This window comes from Ascaphus truei, chromosome 12, assembly GCF_040206685.1.
Source record: "Ascaphus truei isolate aAscTru1 chromosome 12, aAscTru1.hap1, whole genome shotgun sequence".
Classification (NCBI taxonomy): Eukaryota; Metazoa; Chordata; class Amphibia; order Anura; family Ascaphidae; genus Ascaphus; species Ascaphus truei.
The window spans coordinates 45,490,918-45,518,400 of NC_134494.1; the positions used below are offsets into that span (position 1 = coordinate 45,490,918).

The 27,483-nt window shown below is 45.5% G+C and overlaps 2 protein-coding genes across 2 annotated transcripts in view; both read right to left on the reverse strand.

Annotated features, from left to right (window-relative positions):
- Positions 1-27,483, reverse strand: part of LOC142464213 (catalase-like) — a 204,931-nt gene that overhangs the window by 69,178 nt on the left and 108,270 nt on the right. The gene's annotated exons all lie outside the window — the stretch shown is intronic.
- The window catches only part of LOC142464215 (catalase-like), a 33,281-nt gene continuing 33,004 nt past the window's right edge, over positions 27,207-27,483 (reverse strand). The window contains exon 8 of the mRNA XM_075567583.1: positions 27,207-27,418. Within this exon, the coding sequence (XP_075423698.1) occupies positions 27,362-27,418 (57 nt within the window). The 3' untranslated portion in view covers positions 27,207-27,361. The remainder of the gene's footprint in view (positions 27,419-27,483) is intronic.

Consider the following 27,483-nt stretch of genomic DNA (forward strand, 5'->3'; position numbering starts at 1 on the left):
GTGATAGTGAATGAGTTATTTACTTGTTATTATGCCAATGTAAAAAATAATATGTGGGACGAACAAAAAGATGTCTAAAACAAAGCAGAGGAGAACATTGCAGAAATATCATGACAGGTTTGGACACTCACAATGTATCCAGCCGTTTCAAAAGGTACCATGACAGTGTGAAAGCGTGGATAAAAAATACAAGGTTAGAGTACAAGTCACAGAATAACAAGTGAGTTTATTGGTGTACAGGTGCACACAGGAGACCACTTATAAAGAAAGCCCTCTGACAGGTATACGGCATACACGATATATTTATACCCTAATACAAAGTTCACGCCCCCTGTATGGGGTGGTTTGTACGTCATAGAAATAACAAAAATGTAATAACAATAACAAAAATGAATATGAGAGTCAGCGAAAATCATTATGCAAGCTCGTAACCTTTCCCCCATATACGCAGCATCCAGGGTCTCCTGTGTTTATGCATTTCTTGTGGGGTACATTGACCGTGAGGCCCAGCCTCTGTCTCTGTTTCTACCTCTTTAAATGTGATAAGTGACTGCTATCTCTAATCCTAGCTACACAGCAGCCTATCACTACCTCAAGGTTGTTTTGCAACTGGCTATGGCTAGCATCAACAAATTTGCTGAGAGCGAAAACATTCTTTCAGACCAAAGCTTCCATTTCAAGCTTCCAAGCAGATACACACAGAAAACACATCAAAATGGATGACAGACATAGACAAGAATCAGACAGGATAAGATGGCTGCCAAAATCAGGCAACAAAGATGGATGCTTAACAAAATGGCTGCTTAGTGCTGTTTACTTGAGAACCCCCTCCCCCCCTATCACTCACTTTCTCAGTGACTTTCTCAGTTCCCCCCTTTTTATTCTTAAAATATTATTTTTGAGAATCAGTGGTATGATGTTAGCCCAGAGACACATAGGGAGACACACATTGCATTTTGGGGTGCTCCATCATCTGATAGTGCTCGTTGGTATACACCAGAGGAATGGGGCGCTTGGCCTTTGCAGCCATAGTCTCGTATGGCACTGCGGCCAGAATGTCTTCCAAAGTTAGATCACTGTCATTGGCATCTTCTTTCTTCAGGGGACTGCTGCTGCTAGCATCTGCAAAGAGTGGCATCAGATCAGAAGAGGGGATAGCACATTTGTGGATCATATCTTTGCAGCAAGTGGCATAAACATATAAGACAACAAGTACCAGTCACACATACAGCAAGGCATTCATCAGTTTTGCTCCCAGTGATCCAAGCCATCCGCCAAGCCCCAAAGGATCCCATTCTGTGTCACCTCCCTTTCTAAATCTTTCTTGAATCTCTTCTATTTTGTGCAGTTCATGCTGTACTTTGCCACTCTGATCTTGGATGAAAACACAGCATTGTTCTTTAATTAGGGCACATATACCTCCTTTTGAGGCTAAAACATAGTCTAAAGCCATTCTGTTTTGTAGGGCCATAAGCCTAATGTAACCATGTTCTTGGTTTAGGGATGCAATGGCTGTAGTTGTGTGATTAAGAACCTCATCTAATACATCTGCTAGTATATTGAGCCTGTCATATAGTAACCCAACCCCTACATCTGGAAATAAACTAGAACAAAACTGTTCTTTCCATAAACTACTTTTCAGCCCTGAAGTATTGGGTGTTTCTCTCTTTTTTCTGAGACGGCCTGTAGGTAATTCGTTGGTAATTGTAAAAGCAGGGACCACTTTTCCTAAGTAACAAGATCCTGTCCATCCACATGGCAAGACTCTGTAGGACCACCTACCACAGAGCCAATAGACTCCGCGGGGTAAAGTAGAATCTTTGCAAGCATTTTGTAATATACTAATTAAAACTGTAAAATTAAGGCTACATCCTCCCTGTAAATATTTAGCTCAAGGCTGTAAATACATTTTTACACAGGTTTCATTGGTTGGTGGAGGCACCTGACCCATACATTTAGTGTTATTCCCAGTGTAATTCATGTAAAATCCACCTACTCGAACCTCATTTACCAGTGGAATTCGGTTTAAAAGTTTAGAAAGGTTTCCTGTAAACAAATTCAAATTGATGTTCCCTTCTCTAAATTCAGCATCGGTGTAAGGTATTCCTACCCATGGGGTTATTTGTGTATGTGGTTTGTATCCACACACCCAGCAGGATTCATTTACCTCAGATTTATTGTATATAGTTCTGCATGTATCCACAAACGTGTTGCCTCTTTCCCAAGGGGTTAAATGTAGGTCTCGTCTATCTCGGAGTGTAACTATGGACTTTGTGATGTTGGTGGATGTGATGTTGGTGGATGTGATGTTGGTGGGTGAGATGGTGCTTACTGTAGTGTTACCTGGGACATGGTGATAGGTATATGCGATGTATGGGGACCACAGAAAAAATAGTATTAATGACAATGCTCCGCAGAGCATTCCCACTACAATTTTGTCATCTCTCTGTTGGTTACGCAGGCCCAATTGTGCATACATCCTAAATTCTGACTTAAACACTCTAAAGAATAAGAAAAAAATATTATTGAGTCCTGTAAGAAAGAAAAAATAATTGTTCGGATAAAACCGGACCTTGCCTGGAGTCTTATTACCTTGGGGTTAAACAGCCAGGGGTTTATTTTGCACTTCAAAACGTTAACTTGATGCGGCTGTGGGTTGGTGCTGGGACAAGCTTCACGTGGATCCAGGAAGAGATCTCTGCCACTTTAAGTGCTGTATTGCTGGTGAGTATTACTTGAAATGGGCCTTTCAGTCTGGGATGAAGAGCGTTCTTGCGTAGGAAATGCTTGACCATTACCCAATCGCCTTCCTGGAGATGCTGCTGCTTTGTGTTCTCCTTGGTAAACTGTACAGCTTGTACCTGTGAGTGGAGAGACCTAAGAGATTTAATTAATCTCACACAATACACACTGATTACGTTATTAGTATGAGCATGATCATGCATCATTAATGCTAATGTGCCGGCACTAATAATTGGCCTACCCGTTAAATTTTCATGTGGGGTTAATTTAGTCTTGCCTTGTGGAGTGCTTCTGATTGACATGAGCACAATTGTAACACAGCTGGCCATTGCAACTATGTCTCAGGGCAAATTTAGCTGATTTTGTTCTTTAGGACCCCATCAGTTCTCTCAACTTTCCCTGCGGTTTGAGGATGGTAAGGGCAGTGCAAATGATAGATAACACCTAGAACCTTAGCCAGGTCCTGGACTATAGCGGCAGTGAAATGTGTGCCTTGGTCTTAAAAAATATGCTGAGGAATTCCATATCTGGGAATGAACTCATGTAGTACCTTTTTATCCACTGAGCGCGCATCCACATGCTGACAATGGTATGCTTCAACCCATCCTGAGAACATGCAAAAAACAACCAAAACATATTGATAGTGTAGCAGCGTTATGAATTGGTGAACCTGCTGCTGTAATAAATCCCCTAAGCCATGTACAACTCCAAAAGCATATCATTATCATGAGCTCCAGATTAGAACCAACGCCAACACCACCCTAACTCCTGTTACTAGTTTTAAATACCTGGGCTTATGGTTTGACTCCCACTTAACATTCGGGATGCACATTGATACCCTGACAACCAAGACCTATGCCAAACTAGGGGTACTTTACAGGAACAAATCCTCCCTAAGTCTCCTGGTCAGAAAGTGTATCGCACAGCAGATGCTAATGCCAATTATTGACTATGGAGACATAGTATATGGCTCGGCACCTCAAACCCACCTTAGCAAACTTGACACCCTCTACAATTCAATTTGTCGTTTTGTTCTCCAATGCAACTACAACACACATCACTGCGAAATGCTCAAAGAACTAGATTGGTCATCAGTAGAGTCTAGGCGCAAAGTTCACCTTTCCTGTCTTGCCTATAAATTCTTCATGGGCAAGCTACCCAGCTATCTGAACAAGCTCCTCACCCCTACCACTTGCAGCACTCATCACCTGAGATCAGACTCCAAAAGACTGTTCAGGGTCCCAAGGCTCAACAAAGTATCCGGCCGTTCCTCCTTCTCTTACCGTGCACCCCAAAACTGGAACAACCTACCAGAGACTCTCACATCCACCACCAGTTTAAGTTCTTTCAAATCTAAGGCTGTCTCACATTTTAATCTGGTCTGTAACTGTTTCATACGCCCATAATATATATTTTCTTTAACTGTGCACGCAATGTCTTGTATATAATGTATACCCTGTTCATTTATGTAACTGTATTTGTAAACATGTATTATTTGTCTTACTCTGTGCCCAGGACATACTTGAAAACGAGAGGTAACTCTCAATGTATTACTTCCTGGTAAAATATTTTATAAATAAATAAATAAAATTAGTCTGTGTAAATGTTGACATTTTTCCCCTGCTGCTAAAACACAAGCCTGTTTTGCTAACTACAGAATATCTGGTACATCGCTTGCCTGTGGTGTCAATATATGATGATCCGTCCACAAAAATCTCCATGTCTGCTTCCTCAAGAGGAATCTCAAATAGATTATCCCTAACAGTGGTCACGGTGTCTGTGACTGTTATACAGTCGGTAATATAACTTCATATCTGGTAAGTTTGTTAGTTGTGTGGATCTACATAATAGTAACGTATATACAGCATGGGGTGCATGCACCTGTAGGATATGACCCTGAACAATAGGTTGGGCAGTGTCAACAGGGACCGCAGCAGCCACTATGGCACGAAGGCAAGGCGGGAATGCCTGTGCAGCTGCGTCAAGCTTGGTGCTATAATAGGCCACAGGATGCTGTTGGCTGCCATGAGTTTGTGTTAAAACTCCTGACGCATGTCCTTTGTTTTCGTGGTAGTACAGTGCAAATGATAAAGCGTAATTAGGCAGACCTAGTGAAGGAGCTGACATTAAGCACTGTTTTAGAGCACAGAAAGCTAGTTCTGTTTCTTCAGTCCAATGGACTGGTTCTGTAACCCCTTTACGAGTTAGTTGCTGTAAGGGCTCTGCAATGTGTGAGAAATGTGGTATCCATTGCCTGCAATACCATGCCATTCCTAGAAAACCCCGTACTTGTTTTTTGTGTTTGCAGTCTAGGTGTATTTTGAATAAGTGTGATTCTGTCAGGGTTAGTGGACCTTTTGCCTTGTAATAGAATCTGGCCAAGATAAAGTACTTTGGGTTGACATATTAGCAGCTTTTGTCGATTCACTTTATGTCCTTTGGTAGCTAGTACATTAAGTAGAGCTACAGAGTCTGTTTTACATGCCACCAGAGACGGAGAGGCTAACATTTAAATCATCCACATGTTCAGTTACGTTTATAGTAGACAAATGATTTTGTATAGGACTACAAACCAATTTCCTGTACTGTCATTTCTTTGTGAAGCGCCGAGCACATCTGCGGACAGTGCTTAACAGAAAGACACTCAGCATTATTCTATTTGATTAAAAATAATTTTCTTAGCTTGCTCATTCGGGCACACATCCAGCCTGGGTGTTGCGCCAAATGACCTTGGGTCCTATTTATTTTTATTTATTTATAAAATGTTTTACCAGGAAGTAATACATTGAGAGTTACCTCTCGTTTTCAAGTAGGTCCTGGGCATAGAGTTAAGACAAATAATACATGGTTACAAATACAGTTACATAAATGAACAGGGTATACATTATATACAAGACATTGTATGCACAGTTAAAGAAAATATATATTATAGGCTTATGTACTGTAACAGTTACAGACCAGATTAAAATGTGAGACAGCCTTAGTTTGGAAAGAACTTAAACTGGTGGTGGATGTGAGAGTCTCTGGTAGGTTGTTCCAGTTTTGGGGTGCACGGTAAGAGAAGGAGGAGCGGCCGGATACTTTGTTGAGCCTTGGGACCATGAACAGTCTTTTGGAGTCTGATCTCAGATGATAAGTGCTGCATGTGGTAGGGGTGAGGAGCTTGTTCAGATAGACGGGTAGCTTGCCCAGAAAGTATTTGAAGGCAAGACAGGAAAGGTGAACTTTGCGCCTACACTCAAGTGATGACCAATCTAGTTCTTTGAGCATTTCGCAGTGATGTGTGTTGTAGTTGCATTGGAGAACAAAACCGCATATTCAATTGTAGAGGGTGTGAAGTTTGCTAAGGTGGGTTTGGGGTGCCGAGCCATATACTATGTCTCGATAGTCGATAATTGGCATTAACATCTGTTGAGCGATATGCTTTCTGACCAGCAGACTTAGGGAGGATTTGTTCCTGTAAAGTACACCTAGTTTGGCATAGGTTTTGGATGTCAGGGTATCAATGTGCAACCCGAATGTTAAGTGGGAGTCAAACCATATACCCAGGTATTTAAAATTAGTAATAGGAGTTAGGGTGGTGTTAGTATTTGTTCTGATCTGGAGCTCCATCACTGGAAGCTTTAAAAATGTAGCCTTGGTCCCAAATACCATTGTTACAGTCTTGTCAGTGTTTAAAAACTGTTTGTTTTGGGAAATCCAGTTTTCGAGTCTCAAAAAGTCAGACTGAAGTATGTGTATGTGGCATTCAGTATTATTCCAAATAATATTAACTGCTGGTTTTGTAATGTACACTGCTACATATAGTCAGTTCAACGTGTAAAAAATGGAGCTTCTTCCACAGCCCTAATGCAAACTAAATTTTTCATGGCATCCCAGAAATAAAACAATGGGACATTATAAAGGGGCAAATACATTCTTGACATATAGTTTTAACATTTTAATTGTGAACTTTTACCAGCATCTTTTTTTTTTAAATTCCCAAACATATCCTAATCAGAAAAAATAAAATTACTTTGTTTGAATATACTTACTGGTTACCCACAGACAGAAACAAAGCACAATAAACAAGCATATTTTCATATTTTCCCAGCAAACCAACTTTACAAAAATAATAATGAAAAAACCACAACAGAACAGTTTGATCCTGCAAACTTAGTTTTAAAATATCCTTCTCTTCCCCCATTCTATACTAACCTGCTTTTGGACCTAATTTGGACTACGGAGCTAGTTAATTTTCATGTCTTGATTGTGTCTCTCGCATTCTTTAAACTGGAGGAGGGGTCTGGCTGTTTGGGCTTCTTTTCTAATTCTTTCTCTCTCATGGCCTTTGTCCAGTGTTGATCACTTTATATTATAATGGATGTACACGTTTTAGAAATTTAAACTTCACTGTGAGCAATTAATAATATTCTTATTTTTGTAAGCACTTGCAAGTTCCTGGATGGTGATTTGTATACATGTAATAAGCTGGTGTTAGCATGATTCAACTATCCCACACGGGGATTCATTCAGGTAAAATTCATAAGGTATCAGATCCATTTTTACAGCCTCTTGTCAAGGGCACAACAATTTAATTGACAGCACCGAGACTTGAGTTTGTATCAGGAAGTGACTTATAACCACTTATTGCTGTGGGGAAATTGAGAGTAAGGCTTATTCTCGCATAACTGACTCTGCAGCTTTCGGTTAGCCGGACAACGCCATGCATAACCTCAGCCACAAAGCGTCATAAAATCCCAAGATTTATACTGCAACAGACAGGTTCCACTACGACCCTTTGCGTTCGCATTCTCACGAATAAGAAAGTCGGTGCTGCTGCCCGTAGGTTCACGTTTCTTTCCATAGTAATTTATTGCAAACAAACTTTTTAACTTTACAATCTAACATAATTTTTTTGGGGGAAAAAAACAATTTTTTCCAATTTTGAATATATACAGAAAGGTGGCGTGTTTTTCACTGGGACTTGCAATACTTGAGAATCTGAGATTCTAAATCCTGGTGGGGAAAACCCATTTTGGTTTAGACAAAAACAATCTGTTTGAGAATAACCTTGTTTTCTCGGGTTCTCTCTCTCTTAGGGCTGCTCTGCAATTACTGGCAAAAATGTCCTGACTCTTTACAATTATAACACTTTCTGTTCCTTCCTTGATCCATATCCTGTAACAATTTTCTGCCAATCTTTTATGCTTCCAACAATATACACAGTCTCTACTTGCATCCCAATTTCTGCATGTAAACTTTTCATAAAAATAAACCTCAATACCGACTTCCTCAATACCTTCATATGCCTTGATTATTTACAATAATGAACTTTTCGGCAAATTCACTTACTGTTTTCTTTCTTATTCACTTGCTGTGTTATATTCATTTTTGGTCCAGTCAATGGTTAAAATAAATGCAGCAGTTCTAACACCTGTTTAGGGGGAAAAATAAGGATTCTAATATAAATTGGAGTTCCTATTCTGGGACCCCTCCTGTTCCTCAACAGAATTCTTTTGACCCATTTTAACCTAAGGTATGTTTCCCTGTTAAATTCGTAACACATGAGGCTCCCTGAGCTTCTCAATCTCACGGAAAAAGATCCCTCTCTCAATTAAACATTTGCGCAAATATTTGGTAATAGTACAAACAGTGCATCTACTGGCCAACAAAATATATTTACATTGTCTCTATTCTATTCTGTATCCATTTTATTAAATTATTTTTGTCTGCAGACACATAACCTCTAACGGCAATCCTTTGGTCAGATGAGAATTTTTTTGTTTCCCATTATTCTCCTGTTACAATAATCAAATTTAATTGATCATGTACAATTCTTTTGGTATGTTATTGATAAAACAGAGTAAATATACAATAAAGGACCTGTCCTGCTCAGAAAACAAATGGTGTACCAAGACGCAGGCACAGTCTGAATACTGTAAGGGCTCTCGGCCCGCGCAAACCCACATGCATCTCCGCGCAGGTCCCGCGTGCCCGCACTTACCTGTGGCCCGCTCCGACACCCGCTGCGGTCAGACTTCCTCACGCACGTGCAAGGTACTCCCAGCAGGAGCAGCGTCCTCTACCGGCGCGGTGCGCAGGCGCAAACCCCGAATCGCGGGAATGAAGCCTGGCTGCGTCGAGCATCATTGGCGCACGACGCACGCGCGACACACCGAGCGATGGGTTATGAAGAGCTCATTAGCTTAATCTCCTTCAGCTGCCTTCTTTCATTCAGCCTATCACTGGACCCTGCGGAGGTCACGCCTCCGCTCCACCCCTTGGGGGATTGGTCAGTGCCTGCTACTTATGCTCAGCTGTGCCACTGGCACTTTGGCTGAGCATAGACTCACGTTACCCTGTGTTTGCCTCTGCTTATCCTGCCTTGTTCCCGTCCTGTTGCCTTGTTCCTAGTTCTGATCTCCCGTGTACCGACCCAGCCTGCCCTTGGACCCTTCGCCCTCTGGAATACTGATCTCGGCTTCACCTGGCTCTCCGCACCTCTCCGACCCAGACCCTGGCTTTGAACTTTGACGATTCGTACTTCTCCAATCCTGACCCTGGCTTTGAACTTCGACGATCCGCTCCTCTCCAGCCCTGACCTTGGCAATAGTACCTTCCACGCTCCGGACCTCTCCTGCATTGGATCTATCTCTACTGCCCTAGACCCGTCCAGCAAGACCAACCTACATTCCGGGTGGGGTCCCCGTGTCTGTGGCTGGTGTTTGCCTACTCCCATCTCAGCACAGGGGTCTCGTCTAGTTTGTGGTGAGCACAGCCTAACAAATGCAATCCCTTAACAATACAAACACTCTTCCCCTTCACCAAAACACCAACACTTTAGCGGGACTCTTACCTTAGTTCCAATAAAACCTTAAACTCGTATACTTTAAAAATGGATACAGGAACAGAAAATATATAAACTCACTTGAAACTGCAGGTTTACCCGTCAGGGAAACACAATAAGACGAGCGCAAACCAGAAGAAAACAAAAAACAAAATCAGTGAACCAATGAACTTGATTGGTATAGGGAAATTGGGTGGGTGGAAGGGTAAATGGGTAATTCAAAATATCAAAATCACTCACAGGGCCATGTGTGAGTGTAAACACATCACATAATAGGCAGCTTTAGCCTGGAGCTTGCTTCACGAATCACTGGTCCTGAAGGTGATCTCAGGAGACATGGAGGGGAAACAGCAGTGGGTGTATGTCACTAATGAGTGACAATGTAACCGGTAATACAATAAAAGGCATTATTAACCGGTAATACAATATCTGTTTCAACAATATCTAATCTACCTGCTATGGCATGTCTTCTGGTAAGTCTGTCACTACAGGATTTCAACATATTGGTAGACTGAGTAAAAAATGCCAAAATGACTCACTATCTAGATACAATAAATCTTTACACATCAATTATTAATCGTGTAAAGCTGCTAGTACAGTGATGGACAACAGAAAACAAAGAGAAAAACCAGCGCTAAGCACAATATAAAGATGCAATGAAATAATGGAAAAAATAAATGAATTAACCATTAATAAAGATATATTGTAAAAAACAATATTATAGTTACAAGTCCTGTCCAGGAGTAATGGAGGAAAAGACAATGCCACGCCACAATGAGTATTGAAAAGTCGCCAGATAGCAGAAGATGGGGGCTGCTGCGTTCAGGGAAGAAACACTTCCCCAAAAATCTGTGAAGAAAAGGGGGAAAGAAGCAGCGCCCGCCCAGCGCATTACCATAAAAATGATTTAATATCAATGAAAAGAGGGGTCAAAAATGCCCACTTCCAAAATAGATAAAAGAAAGTTCACATAAAGGTATCTTTGGCGGTGTAACTGTGTATATTCACCGACTGCTGAGGGGATCACCCAGTCGTAAGCTGGTATTTCCCAGAGTCCTCCTGTTCCGTGGGCTGCTCCGGACAATGCTGGACAACCAATGGGTTAACAGAGGAAGGAGTGCAGAAGCGGCTTGACAAAATGAAAGTAAATAAGGCAACTGGCCCCGAGGGCATACGTCCAAGAGATCTTAAGGTAGGGTTGCCAGGTGGCTTCTCCAAAAATACTGGACACAAAGGTGAAAGGTGCGACGCGCGCGAGAATCGTTGGTGGGGAAGAATGTGATTTACTGTATAAAGGGCCTGACTGTTACGTCAATTTTTTGTAAATTTCACTCCAAGTTTTCACCAATTTCTTCCGAGGATTTTTTTTTAGGAAATAGAATATGAAATACAGTAGTGCAAATTGATGCAAATTGATGCAAATTGATGCAAATTGATGCAAATTGGTGCATGCTTGGAGTGAAATTTAGAACAAATTATGTAATTTTCAGATCATTTATAAATAACTGACCTGCAGTCATACTGTACATGGTGAGCAATACTGATCTTACTGCTCCTCCCACACATTCCAAGATTGATGCACCCCTCTTCATCCTCTCTTTCCCCTTATCCTCCCAGCCTCACACCCCCCTCATCCTCTCTCATCTCTCCTCCTCCCCTCTTTCATCCTCTCTCATCTCTCCTCCTCCCCCCTACCTTCATCCTCTCACCCCCCCCCCCTCCCTTCATCCTCTCACCCCCCCCACCCTCCCTTCATCCTCTCTCACCACCTCCCCTCATCCTCTCTCACTCCCTCCCTCCATCCTCTCACCCCCTACCTTCATCCTCTCACCCCCCCTCCCTTCATCCTCTCACCCCCCCCTCCCTTCATCCTCTCACCCCCTCCCTTCAACCTCTCACCCCCCCTCCCTTCATCCCCTCTCTTCATCCTCTCTCACCCTCTTCCTTCATCCTCTCACCCCCTTCCTTCATACTGTCTCACACACTCCCTTCAAACTCACCCCCCTCCGTCCATACTCTCACTCACCTCCCTTCATACTCTCTCATCCCCTCCCTTCATCCTCTCTCATCCCCTCCCTTCATTCCCTCATCTCCCCTCCCTTCATCCACTCACATCCCCCCTCCCTTCATCCTCTCTTATCCCTCCTCCTTTCATCCTCTCTCATCCCTCCTCCCTTCATCCTTTCTCATCCCCCCTCCCTGTCATTATCACCCCCACAGGACAGCCAGAGAAAAAACACACAAACACAACAGAACAAATGCACACAGGACACACACACACACTCGCACACACACACACACACTCGCACACACACACTCGCACACACACACACACACACACACACACACACACACACACACACACACACACACACACACACACACACACACACACACACACACACACACACACACACACACAACAGAACAAATGCACACAGGACACAGGTAGGACACAGCCTCACCTCTCTCTGCTCCATGCTTTTCCTGCGTTCTTTGGCCCTACCCCCAGGCTCCTGCCACCTCCTCCTGATTGGCTGCTGCTGTATAATGCAGCCAATCAAGATGGAGGATGCTGCCCAGCCCCCTAGCAGCAGCAGCAACCCTGCTCTCTCCCTTCTCAGGGAAATCCCGAGATTTCAGCCACCGGCCGTCAGGTTACTATGTCCAGTATTAACTACCGAACATAGTAACCAAATACCGGGCGGTTCGGTTCAATACCGGACACGTGGCAACCCTACCTTAAGGAGTTAAGTTCAGTAATAGCCAAACCATTACATTTAATAGTCATGGGCTCAATTTCCGCAGGCTCAGTACCAATAGGTTGGCTGGGTCACAACCGGGGAATTACAGACCTGTAAGCCTGACATCAATAGTGGGGAAGCTACTTGAAGTTTTAATATGGGATAATATACAGGAATACCTAATGGAAAACAAAATAATTAGTAATAGTCAGCATGGATTTATGAAGGATAGATCATGCCAAACTAACCTTATTAGTTTCTTTGAGGAGGTAAGTAGGAATTTAGACCAGGGTAATGCAGTTGATGTGGTCTACTTAGATTTTGCAAAGGCTTTTGATACGGTTCCACACAAGGTTGGTGTACAAAATAAAGCAAATTGGACTCGGCAAAAATATTTGCACTTGGCTTGAAAACTGGTTAAAGGACAGACAACAGAGGGTTGTCATAAACCTTTTCTGGTTGGGCTAAAGTTGTGAGTGCAGTACCTCAAGGATCGGTACTGGGATCCCTGCTTTTTAACTTGTTTATTAATGACCTTGAGGTTGGTATAGAGAGCAAATCTTTACTGATGACACTAACTTGTGTAATGTAGTAGAATCAGAGCAGGATGTCATTTATCTCCAGAAGGACTTGGATAGACTGGAAACTTTGGCAGGTAAATGGTAGATGAGATTTGATAAATGTCTTAAATGTAAGGTTATGCATGTGGGAAACAAGAATAAATAGGCAATTTACAAATTAATGGGGGAAAATTAGGTGAATCCTTGATGGAGAAGGATTTAGGAGTGCTTGTAGACTGCAAAGGTAAACAAGATCTTATCATGCATTCAACTAAGAATGGATGTAAGTAAACATGATTATGCCCCTTTTATAAAGCATTAGTAAGAACCCACCTTGAATATGGAGTACAGTTTTGGGGCATAATTCCATTAAAAAAGACATTATGGAACTAGGAAAAGTGTAGGGAAGAGCCACCAAATTAATAAAGGGGATGGACAATCTAACTTATGAGGAGAGGCTAGCTAAATTAGATTTATTTACATTAGAAAACAGGCATCTAAGAGGGGATATGATAACTATTTACAAATATATTTGGGGACAATACAGGAGCTTTCAAATGAACTATTCATCCCACGGGCAGTACAAAGGACTCAAGGTTATCCCTTAAGGTTGGAGGAAAAGAGATTTCACCAGCAACAAAGGAAAGGGTTCTTTACAGTAAGGGCAGTTACAATGTGGGATTCATTACCTATGGGTTAGCTTTGCATTTCAAGTGGGCACATTACAAAGGGAACATTTATAAGGGACTGATACAGTTACACATGAGTTAGACAAGAGGTGGACATCTGTCTGCCTGGATCTTGTAGCAACTTTCTGTGTGAGGATATTACTGGGTAGCTTTCGGTGAGCTCACTACTTTTATACTCATGTGCTACATTTGTAAGCCTGCACCATTTAACTCCCCCCCCCTTACCTACTGCAGTGTCCCCCAAAACTTCTCTTCCTCTCACCACATCTTCCACCCATGAGTCTCCCCTCCTCCAATTACCTCTGCGCCCCCTTTCATCAAACCCTGATAATGCAGAAAGCCTATAGCAGCAGCCACGGGGCACTCACCACATGGTGTGTGTGCACAGGCCAGCTGGATACACTGCATCCTCATACTAAGTAATGACTTCAGCCACCTCTCAGCTTGGGACTACCATAACTCTGCTCTCTCACTCGAATGTTGCCTCCAGCTCCCACACTTTTACTCACAAACCATCTTGCTGAATTTCCCACACTCTACTGTCATCTCCCTCACCCTGGAGCTATTAACTCCATCTGCTTTTCACGTCACACCCCATCACCCCAAACAATAAAGAACAGAAATCATATCCTACTCTCTCTTTCTCTGTCACTCCAACTCTGTGGCAACATGTGTCCCAACTCTGGCCCTACCCACATACCCATCCTCTCACGTCCCACACCCTGCAACAAAGTCTTCTTCTCACCATGCACTGCTGATCACTCCGACTTCATCCCCATTACACCTCTCCCTTCCCTTTTCCTATGAACAAACTCATTGCAATACACAACTGTAACAGGGAATTAACCCTGTCCCAGTGAGGTTTCACTATAAAGCCTCAGTGGTCTGAGGAATCCAGCAGGGAGCTGGTTAATTGCTGCTAAAAACAATTAGCCAGTCTCCACCTGGTTAATCAGACCAGTATAAAAGCCTCCTGCTGTGAACTAACCAGAGGACCCTTGAGCACACAGGAGGACTGTGTGCTGATTGCAAGACACCAAGACCTCTCTTTCATGGTGTAGCAAACCCAGGAACCTACCAGGAGCTGGCCCCTCAATGAATACCCATCCAGACCCAGAGACCGACCTTAAGAGCCACCTGCTTTGAGGTACCGCTTGAGACTTTGGGGTAATATGCTGGTAAGGGGCTTTTCCTCCCAGTCTTGCAGATAGGGTCTGGGAGGGGAGTTAGCCCTTACACAGGGATAGGCTGTTTGTTTATTTTTGTATGCTGTGCATTGTTTAAAGGGACCGGCTAAATAAAGTCATGTTTTAATTTCCCCAAAACTGTCTCCCTGTGTGTACCTCTGCACATTACTCTTACACCCTCCTATTCATTACAGAAACCTGGCTGCCGCACTCTCCTGGGGGGGTCTCTCCCTCAGCCACACCCCCTGACACCGCCTCTCCTGGGGGGGTCTCTCCCTCAGCCACACCCCCCAGACACCACCTCTCCTGCTCACTCTCCTACGGGGGTCTCTCTCAGCCACACCCCCAGACACCGCCTCTCCTGTGGGGGTCTCTCCCTCAGCCACACCCCCAGACACCGCCTCTCCTGTGGGGGTCTCTCTCAGCCACACCCCCAGACACCGCCTCTCCTGTGGGGGTCTCTCTCAGCCACACTCCCAGACACCGCCTCTCCTGTGGGGGTCTCTCTCAGCCACACTCCCAGACACCGCCTCTCCTGCCGCATTCTCCTACGGGGGTCCGTTCCTCAGCGATGCCCCCAGACATCGCCTCTCCTGCCGCACTCTCCTACGGGGGTCTCGCCCTCAGCCACACCCCCAGACACCGCCTCTCCTGCCGCATTCTCCTACGGGGGTCCATCCCTCAGCCACACCCCCAGACACCGCCTCTCCTGCTGCACTCTCCTACGGGGGTCTCTCTCAGCCACACTCCCAGACATCGCCTCTCCTGCTGCACTCTCCTACGGGGGTCCCTCCCCCAGCCACACCCCCAGACATCGCCTCTCCTGCTGCACTCTCCTACGGGGGTCTCACCCTCAGCCACACCCCCCACACACCGCCTCTCCTGCTGCACTCTCCTACGTTTGTCTCTCCCTCAGCCAGACCCCCCAGACACCGCCTCTCTTACGGTGGTCTCTCTTTCAGTCACACCCCCAGGCCTCGCTGCTCCTACTGCACTCTCCTAGGGTGCTCTCTCCCTCAGCCACACCCCCAGACCAGGGATTGGACAGGGCGGAGGAGTTGGCGTACTACTTTCCCCACGCTGCACATTTCATGTCATACCCCCATTTCCCTCCCTCTAACCTCCTCCATGGTCTCTCCCAGTGACCCCTTCTCCTACTCACTGCAATGGCCACCCCCTTGACCTGGTTTTCTCCCACTTCTGCTCTGTCTCTAACCCCTCTAATACACCCTTCTTTCTCTCTGATCATCACCTCCTATCTTTTAACTCACTCTACCCTCTGCACCCTACACAACACCTACTTCCACACGCACATACACAACTCGTACTTCCACACGCACATACACAACTCGTACTTCCACACGCACATACACAACTCGTACTTCCACACGCACATACACAACTCGTACTTCCACACGCACATACACAACTCGTACTTCCACACGCACATACACAACTCGTACTTCCACACGCACATACACAACTCGTACTTCCACACGCACATACACAACTCGTACTTCCACACGCACATACACAACACCTACTTCCACACGCACATACACAACTCGTACTTCCACACGCACATACACAACTCGTACTTCCACACGCACATACACAACACCTACTTCCACACGCACATACACAACTCGTACTTCCACACGCACATACACAACTCGTACTTCCACACGCACATACACAACTCGTACTTCCACACGCACATACACAACTCGTACTTCCACACGCACATACACAACTCGTACTTCCACACGCACATACAGAAACCTACATGCTCTAGACCCGCTCCAATTTTCAACATCTCTACAACATCTCCTCTCTCCCATCTCTACCATTTCCTGCCACAACCTTGCAACCTCTCTATAACAGCATACTCTCATCCGCCTTAGGCAACGGCCCCAGTGCCTCGCTCGGAGCGCCTCCCGGCGCTCTCCTCCTCCAGCCAAGCGATCGGATGGACTTCAGATCACTTGTGACAGGGAGAGGACGTGGCGGGGGGCGCGGCCATGACGTCACGCAGCTGGTTCACCCTCATTGGCTGAACGGCCGCCGTGACATGGCCAATGCTCAGCCGCCGCGCCACAGGTCTTGTCTTTTAGCCAAGGCGGTTGCGCATCGAGGCTTGTGTGCGCATGCACGCACGCCGACTGGGGCCCGCCCCATAGAGGGCTGTAGGGAATAACTAAGGGGCGCTAAAGTGACATAACTACCAATAAGGAAAAGTGATTATTACATTAAAATCTGTGTAAAGGTTACCACAAACCAAAAAGGTATTACGGGTCCTTGAAGAAAATGTGTGTTCTGCAGCCGGAGTATAGGGGATCTCGAGTCCCCTATAAGCAAATTGACAAATAGAAAAAAAACTCTGGCGCGTGAAACCAATTATCTCTATCGATTGCAGAGACTTCTGTTGCGAGGTGCCCCGGTCAGCCTCCGTCCATCCGAGTTACTCTGCCTCCAGCTCTGCGTCCACAGGTGACGTCCCGTCAGGATTCAAAAGTTGCCACCAAGACAGAGGATGCGTATCTGATAGGAACTAGAGCACAGAGGGCTCTGCACTCGATAGAGATAATTGGGATCATGCGCCAGAGTTTTTTTCTGTTTGCCATAGAGGGCTGTGCCTTGTGTGCGGCGTGCACACCGTAGCGCGCGCCGCAGCAGCCACTGGGAACCTAGCCTTAGACAAGACTTCTCCCGCCACCACGCGTCGCCCCGGACAATCCAAGCCACAACCGTGGCACACACCTTTAACCCCCTACCACCAAAAGTGCTCACGCACTGCAGAACGTTACTGGGGGAAATCGCACTCAAAAACAGACTTCCTCCACTATAAATATATCCTCCTGTCTCACCGTTACCTAAAGCTTAACATGTCCAAAATAGAATTCATATTCTTTCCCCCCTCTACTGCTACTGCTACACCAACACTCTCCCTCACTGTCACCCCTACAGCCACACTCACCCTCACTGTCACCCATATACCCACACTCCCTCACTGTCACCCATACGCCCAAACTCTCCCTCACTGTCACCCCTACACCAACACTCTCCCTCACTGTCACCCCTACACCAACACTCTCCCTCACTGTCACCCCTACACCCAAACTCTCCTTCACGGTCACCCCTACACCCACACTCTCCCTCACTGTCACCCATATACCCACACTCTCCCTCACTGTCACCCCTACATCCAAACTCTCCTTCACTGTCACCCATATACCCAAACTCTCCCTCACTGTCACCCCTACACCCAAACTCTCCTTCACTGTCACCCCTACACCCAAACTTTCCTTCACTGTCATCCCTACACCAACACTCTCCCTCACTGTCACCCCTACACCCAAACTCTCCTTCACGGTCACCCCTACACCCACACTCTCCCTCACTGTCACCCATATACCCAAACTCTCCCTCACTGTCACCCCTACACCCAAACTCTCCTTCACTGTCACCCCTACACCCAAACTTTCCTTCACTGTCACCCCTACACCCACACTACTCCCTCACTGTCACCCCTACACCCAAACTCTCACTCACTGTCACCCCTACACCCAAACTCTCCCTCACTGTCACCCCTACACCCAAACTCTCCTTCACTGTCACCCCTACACCCAAACTTTCCTTCACTGTCACCCCTACACCCAAACTCTCACTCACTGTCACCCCTACACCAACACTCCCTCACTGTCACTCCTACACCCAAACTCTCCCTTACTGTCACCCATATACCCAATCTCTCCCTCACTGTCACCCCTACACCCAAACTCTCCTTCACTGTCACACCTACACCCACACTCCTCCCTCACTGTCACCCCTACACCAAAACTCTCCCTCACTGTCACCCCTACACCCAAACTCTCCTTCACTGTCACCCATATACCCACACTCTCCCTCACTGTTACCCCTACACCCAAACTCTCCCTCACTGTCACCCCTACACCCAAACTCTCCTTCACTGTCACCCATATACCCACACTCTCCCTCACTGTTACCCATATACCCAAACTCTCCCTCACTGTCACCCCTACACCCAAACTCTCCCTCACTGTCACCACTACACCCACGCTCTCCCTCACTGACACCCCTACACCCAAACTCTCCCTCACTGTCACCCCTACACCCACACTCTCCCTCACTGACACCCTACACCCACTCTCTCCCTCACTGTCACCCCTACAGCCACACTCTCCCTCACTGCCACCCCTACACCCAAACTCTCCCTCACTGTCACCCCTACACCAAACACTCTCCCTCACTGTCACCCCTACACCCAAACTCTCCCTCACTGTCACCCCTACACCCAAACTCTCCCTCACTGTCACCCCTACACCCAAACTCTCCCTCACTGTCACCCCTACACCCAAACTCTCCCTCACTGTCACCCCTCCACCCACACTCTCCCTCACTGTCACCCCTACACCAACCCTCTCCCTCACTGTCACCCCTACACCCAAACTCTCCCTCACTGTCACCCCTACATCCAAACTCTCCCTCACTGTCACCCCTACACCCACACTCTCCCTCACTATCACCCCTACACCAAACTCTCCCTCACTGTCACCCCCTACACCCAAACTCTCCCTCACTGTCACCCCTACACCCACACTCTCGCTCACTGCCACCCCTACACCCAAACTCTCCCTCACTGTCACCCCTACACCCAAACTCTCCCTCACTGCCACCCCTACACCCAAACTCTCCCTCACTGTCCCCTCTACAATCAAACTCTCCCTCACTGTCACCCCTACACCAACACTCTCCCTCACTGTCCCCCCTACACCCAAACTCTCTCACTGTCCCCCCTACACCCAAACTCTCCCTCACTGTCACCCCTACACCAACACTCTCCCTCACTGTCACCCCTACACCCAAACTCTCCCTCACTGTCACCCCTACACCCAAACTCTCCCTCACTGTCACCCCTACACCAACACTCTCCCTCACTGTCACCCCTACACCCAAACTCTCCCTCACTGTCACCCCTACACCCACACTCTCCCTTACTATCACCCCTACACCCACACTCCTCCCTCACTGTCACCCCTACACCAACACTCTCTCTCACTGTCACCCCTACACCCAAACTCTCCCTCACTGTCACCCCTACACCCAAACTCTCCCTCACTGTCACCCCTACACCAACACTCTCCCTCACTGTCACCCCTACACCCAAACTCTCCCTCACTGTCACCCCTACACCCAAACTCTCCCTCACTGTCACCCCTACACCAACACTCTCCCTCACTGTCACCCCTACACCCAAACTCTCCCTCACTGTCACCCCTACACCCGTCACCCCTACACCCAAACTCTCCCTCACTGTCACCCCTACACCCACACTCTCCCTTACTATCACCCCTACACCCACACTCCTCCCTCATTGTCAATAACACCACAATCTCCTCAAGCCCGCTGTCTAGGGGTCATCTTGGACTGTGAACTCTCCTTCACTCCTCACATTCAGTCCCTCACAAAGTCCTGCTGTCTCCACCTCCAAAATATCGCCAAGATACACCCTTTTCTCACTCATGGTGCAACTAAAATCCTAACCCCCTCACTCCTCATGCCCCGCCTCTATTACTGCAATCTTCTCTTTGTTCTCACCCCCCTTATCTGCCTCTCCCAACTCCCATCCATCCAACATGCTGCTGCAAGACTAATCCAGGAAAGAGAAAGATACTCACATCACTGACACCTCTCAATAGACACAATACATTTTAAATACAATATGGATGGGTGCGTCTTGAGAACCTAAAATAGTAACGTATACAAAACGTGTTGCAGATTGTTCTGTTCTTGGCCCACTGTTGAACTCTGCTTTTTCCCAGCTTTCAGCCAGAGACCCCACCGGCGTATCCCTATATCTAATACCTAGTACCTTTCCCAGCGTGATCCGACACGTTCTGTCCCTATGTCCTCGATCATCAAGCAAAGGAGAACGCACCTAATCCTATCAGAGCCAGGCGGGGGCATTGCTCACCCCCTGGATGTCTGTCTGGGTCAGCCATGGCAGCCAGACCTTTTGGAAATTTGGGCCAGTGTCGTTAACTAAACGTTTCCATCTGGCAAACAAACCACATTCTGTTCCGAATCTTGTCAATGGGTGGAATTGTGTTTTGGTTCCACAGCGCTGAGATCTCGCACCTCGCGGCTGTTGCGAAATGAGCAACTAATTTGTTTTCCATATTACATTGTTTTTAGTACATTTTCACTGGTACTCACTATTACGAGAGACCAGAACTTTTAACACCTTTACCACCGGGATCACTATCCCCAGACAGGGCGCAATAGTTGAATAAACGAAAATTTATTCTGGAAATCCAGCAAACACACTAAATACATAAACACAGTGAAACACACACACACCAACTTCAAGAAACTAGCCTCAACTAGGTGCGGGGGCCTGCTTCAGTAGGCTTGCCCCGAACAGCTTTTTCTCTGGCTTCTCAGTGCTATTTCACACAAAGCACTTTCGAATCGCCCGCCAGTCATGATGTCACCGTCACTGTTCAAACTCCAACGTTGTCCGATACTCTGATCGGCCGCGCTCCTTACATAGCCCTCGGTTGTCTATCTTTTTCATGGAGCAGAGGCCGCCAACTAATCAGAGCCCGGATCATGATGGTGCAGCCAATTGGAGGATGAGTGTTTGGTGTAGCCGGACAATCAGAGGAGGGGGCTGGCTTAGGCACTATGGACCGCCCCTCGAGGGCCAATGGGAATCGGGCGTATGGGACTAAAACCCAGCAACGGCTCCGTTGGCCAGCCCCATACCTTCCGCTGGGTAGGCACCTCAGTGTCCCAGGTTAACAAAGTCTCGGCACCACCGTGAGCCAGTTCCCAGACCCAAGTATCAGCCCTTCCCTGCTTACCATTGTACTTGTACTCACGCCGCTTCCAGCCTCTGTCAAGAGCCGGCATTTCTCCATAGGCAGCACAGCTAAGTGAATTACTGGGTCTGCACGCGGAGAGATGCTAACAACACAAATCACATTACTGGCTTGCTAACTGTGCGAGGAACATGCTATCAGGAATAAAAGTGCTTTTTATTATACAGTCCCCGTTCCCCAATTCATACAGTTTTTCCCCTCCCAGATATCACAGAGTGACATAGCTCTCTTCTGGAAGAGGTTACCCACAATACATTACATAAAGGCCTAATGAGCCTCACAGAGGTGGCCATTACACACAGTATTGGGGCAGCCAGACGGGTATTATGTGAGGCTGGCTACCCCTACCGTCACATCTCCCCCCTCAAGATGAAGGCTCTGGGGAAGCAACCCCATCAGGTGCCTCTCCAAGGCTGAAGACCCTGGAAGTCCATTTGTCGGGGCTGGGATTGTCCTGCCGGGAAAGACCACCACCATTGCCATGCTCACTGCCCTTCTTGTGTTGAATGGTAAAATCGAACTCCTGAAAGGCAAGGCTCCAGCGCAACAACTTCCCAGTCTCCCCGCCACCCACTGCAACTACTGTAGCTAAGGGGGTGGTGATCCATGATCACCGTGCCGGCTTTCCCATACACATAGGGCTGTCATTTCTACAGAGCCCAAACTGTGGCCAGGCACACTTTCAGCACCTGGAACACTGCTCCACACTCAGGAGACGAGGCTGCCAGCACCGGGAGCCACTTCTTGGTTAACTCAGGCATACCTCCTCCACAGTTGATACTGTGTAGGAGGTACATAGATGATATCCTTATCATCTGGGAGGGAGATGAAAGTTTGCTGCTGAACTACATATCAATTTTGAATGACAATCTATACAATCTCAAATTCAGGGGCGTAAACAGTGATCAGGCCATATACTTTTTAGACCTGGAGATTTTCATTGAAAATGAAACTATATGTACCAAAACTTTTTTTCAAAGAGACCAACGTGACCTCATATTTACATCCCTCCAGTTGTCACAATAAGCAATGGATTAATAATATCTCCTACAATCAATTCCTCAGACTTAAAAGGAACTGAACTCATGAGGAACAATTTTTGGATCGAGCAATTTTCCTGAAGGATAGATTCCTCCTGAAAGATTATAAGGAGGGCCTAATACATCACTCCATTAATAAAGTTAATGAGAAGAAACACAACTCTTTATTATAATATAGTAAAAAGCCGAAAAGTTATATTCCTGCTATCAATATAGTCACTCAACCACACGTTGGAACCTCATCTGATGATTTGATAGTAACTTCTACAAAGACTAATTATATTAAATTGGTGAAAAATGTTCTGATGTTTGTCACACAGTATAACGATGCTCATCAAGCTATCAAAACGGCTATGAATAAGTACTGGAACATCTTAGCCCTTGACCCTATTCTGGGTTCTTCATTGGACACGACCCAAAGTAATATTCAAGAGAGCACAGAATTTAAAGGGGATATCGGCTCCCAGTCAACAGATCTCTGAATCGAGAATCTAACACCCTAAGAACCCTCTTTGGAATCTTGGGGAATTACAGATGTAACAGGTGTAAGACCTGTACACACATGCTAACTGGAAAGTACTTTATGCCACTTCACATGTTACTAAAAAAAGATACAAAATGAACAGTTTCATAAACTGCTTTACCACACGAGTGGTTGATCTCATCCAATGTGATTGTGGATTCCAATACATTGGGAAAACCAAGAGAAATCTCAAGCTCAGGATGTTGGAACGCCTTAGAAATAATTAAAAATATTTCCAAACTGATTGAGAAAAATCAACCTCTAGCACATTTGTTGAGGCATTTTCATCTCACTCACGATCGTGATGTAAGCAAACTAAAATATATGGGCATCAAAACTGCAGCAGCGACGAAAAGATTAGGGAGTAGGGACCCCCAATTGATAAAAAGGGAACAGTATTGGATTTCCACTTTCCAATCTAAATTCTCTGGTGGCCTCAATGAACACATCGAATTAATACCCTTTCTAAGATAAGAACAGACACTCATTCATATGTTGAACATGCTACTTGTAGATACCCTAATACTGATATATTTAGTGGCACTTTTTGTATTTCATCTGTAAACATGTCCACTTGTTATCAATCATCTGTTTTGCCATATTTTCATCTGTAAATGGAACAGTCCATTTGTTGCTGATCACTATATAAAGGTTCCAACACGTGTGTATATATATATATATATATATATATATATATATATATATATATATATATATATATATATATATATATAATTCCTGAGCTCACAATTGGAGCTGACCTAGGAAAGACAGACCAGAGGATTTCCTTAGTGGACACTGAACTGACCAGAGGACAGATGTCTTGACCTGCATAGAGATTGCAGGTTGACAGCAAGACAAAGGGGAGCAGACCTCTCTATACCTGGACAGACATTGCCCTAGCACACAAGGTGCTGACCCAGGACAGCAGAGAAGCTTCCCCTACAGCTACAAGAAACAGATAAGACTTTCTTATGGGACTGTTGTATATCTGTATAAATGTATATATATTTGGGGCTGGTAATTAGCTTAGCTACCCACCCAGTTAGAGAGGGCTGGACTACATGTGTAGCTATTCTCCAAAGTGGAGCAGGTTTTTTGTTTGGCTTATTTTCATATGTTTTGCAGTGTTAAAGGGACAGGCGCAATAAAGCCTAATTTTAGTTTCACTTTAAACGGTCTCCATTGCGTACCTCTGCACACGTCTCTTACAGGAGGGTTCCCCATTAACAGCTACAATAACAGCTATAGCTGCTGGGTAACTGCTTCCGAGTCGCATCAGAAGGCTTTAATCCTATAGCTACCCCTATTATACTGCCTGTTTTTATACCTCAAAGTGTGAGTAAAATGTGTGTATGTTTGCATCGGGATTTGTTTCTCGATTGAAGCCACATTTGAGTGAGAATGGTGTGAAAAACCTGCTGCCCGCCTTCCATTGCATTCTGCATCAGGAGAATTCGTGCTCAGATGCTCGGAAACGAGACGTTGAAAATTTTGATGGACAAGGTTGTGAAAATCGTGAATTACATCCCAGGTGGAAGTTCCCTCATCCATTGACAGTTTGTTGAGGCGTTGAAAGAATGCGGTGACTGTGATTTCGATGATTTTACTGACTATGCAAATGTGAGATGGTTGAGCAGAGGAAAAGTTCTGGAATGGTTGACCTATTGGCTTCCTCAAATTCGAGATTTTCTTGTTGAGAAACATCAGGTAGAAAACATTTCTGACATTGAGAACCCTTCATGCAGTGTGGTTTACATCTTGTGTGCGATATCATGGCTCACTTAAATGAATTAAATGTGAAGCTGCAGGGAAAGGGTAAAGTAACATGTGAGCTGGCACAGCATACTCAAGAATTCAAGTCAAAACTGAACCTAATTCTGGTACAAACTACGAAGGACGATTGGACCCATTTTGCAAACCTGACTAGATTTCTAAAAAAAAAATGAGGAGTGTGGTCTACTCAACGTGAAGCGGAAAACCCAACGTAAACTGGATAAAAAAACCTGTCCCAGAAATTTGAATCATGTTTTTCTGATATCAATTACTTCAAATTGGCATTTAAATTCTTGCGTGATCCATTCCACTTTGATATTACAAATTCAAGCAAAGAAATGTCCACCCTTCTGTCTTTGGACAAGCGCGGGCTTGAAGGTGATTTGCTTTCTCTTCACAGTCTGGAACACTTGACAATTTACCTGAATTCTTCAGTCACAGATATGTGGAAATCTATTCTGACTGACAACCATCTCCCAACTTTGAAATCGGGCATTTCGAAATTATTGGCCATGTTTGGATCAACGTGGGTGTGTGAATCGACGTTCTCTATACAATGGGAAGCATCAAGTCAAAATACAGATCTCGAATTGTTGATGTCAATTTGGAGGCGGAGATAAGATGTGCGTCGAGTACAGATATTCCGCCAATGTTTCTGCAACTTGTCAGAAAGGAGTCAAATTTTTTTGCGTCTCAGGCAGTTGTAACTGAGCAGTCAAAGTGTACGTTTTGAATAAACTAGTTCAAACAGTGTGTGTTGTGTTAAATTTTCCAATGAGCAACCTAATTTCTCAATTGTTACATGGTGTGGCTATTTTAACTTCTCATTCGCCACACCTACGGCTACAATGAAAAATAGGATGCCCGCCCTTGCCTAGGGGAGCCGGGCAAGGAGGGCTACAAATATATATACACACACACACACACACACATATATATATATAGAATATAGAGTATTTATGTGACTGCTTTTCTTTGGGGGGGTTTTGCACCAGGGAATTATTTTAGACATACTGTAGCGATAATATCCCACAGCGTAATATAATGTCGCATCTCCCTGGTAACGATCCGTGGCCACTTGTATATATAAATATGGCATTTCACTTTGCCTTGAACACACGTGGCTCTAGTTCAGGCTGCCCTGTTACTAAATAGGATTGCTGGACCGTAGCAGTGAGGTGGGACATGGTGTTATGGGGTGGGGTCGTGACCTGGGGGAGATTGCGGCATGGCCACGACTATAAGACATTAGTATGTATGTCTTTATTTATATAGCTAAGGAAAGCAGTCCAGGCACACGGTCTTATCCAAGAGCAGCTCTCTCCTTGACAAAGACTGCTTATACGCAGTCGAAACGTTGGCTTTATGCTGGATTAAAGTTTCTACTTTTGGCCGTGTGCCTGGACTGCTTTCCTTACCTGTGTTACTATTTGGGGACCTTGCAGGACGATCCCCCCTGGTCTGTGGGCACCGGCAGGTGACATCTACCTTTGTTGATTGTGTGTGTGCCAGATCACCTCTCTCTTTATTTATATAGCGCCATTAATGTACATCGCGCGTCACAGCAGTAATACACGTGACAAGCATATAAATAACAAATAATACAAATAACAGATCATGGGGAGAAGCGCTTCAGACATAAAAGTAACATTTAGGAAGAAGAGTCCCTGCCCCGAAGAGCTTACAATCGAATTGGTACTGTAGGTAGGAAGAACGTACAGAGACAGTAGGAGGGCGTTCTGGTAAGTGCGTCTGTAGGGGCCAAGGTTTAGTATCATGTGTTCAGAATATCCACAGAATATCCATATGAAGCTATTCATATGTTTCTTTAAGCAGGTTTGTTTTAAGGTGGTCCTTAAAGGTGGATAGAGAGGGTGCTAGTCGGGTACTGAGGGGAAGGGCATTCCAGAGGTGTGGAGCAGTCAGTGAGAAAGGTTTAAGGTGGGAGACGGCTTTAGATACAAAGGGGTTAGAGATATAATATCCAAATTCCCACCAGTCACCGGGGCCCCTAACTGCACCAGGATCCTGGGGCTGATAAAGTGGCACTGCCCCCAGAACATGACTTTCTGCCATTCACTTGGGCAGATTTGAGCTTTTCCTTCAGCATTGTTTGCAACGCTGCCAACCGGAGACACAAAAAGTGGCACACCGCCCTGTAATCCCACGGCCTTTATTTCATTCCAAGTGACTTTTGACACATTCCTCTCCCCCCCTGAAGATTTGGACCCCCCCCCCCCCGTGCCATTGTGAAATGAACTAGCCACGCCGCTCTCTCTCTCTCCTGCAGATCTGTCCACGTGAAGCAAAATCAATATTGTAAAGATGGCAATCTCAGGAAGTGATCGGACAACCAAAGTTTAATATTAGAAGCGTTTGGCCTGGAACCGCGGGGTCCGCTGGGGGGGGTATGCACTGTAATCCTGAAAAGCCAAAATATATCTCATTGTTATCTTGTAGTATTACAATGTATACATTATTACACAAA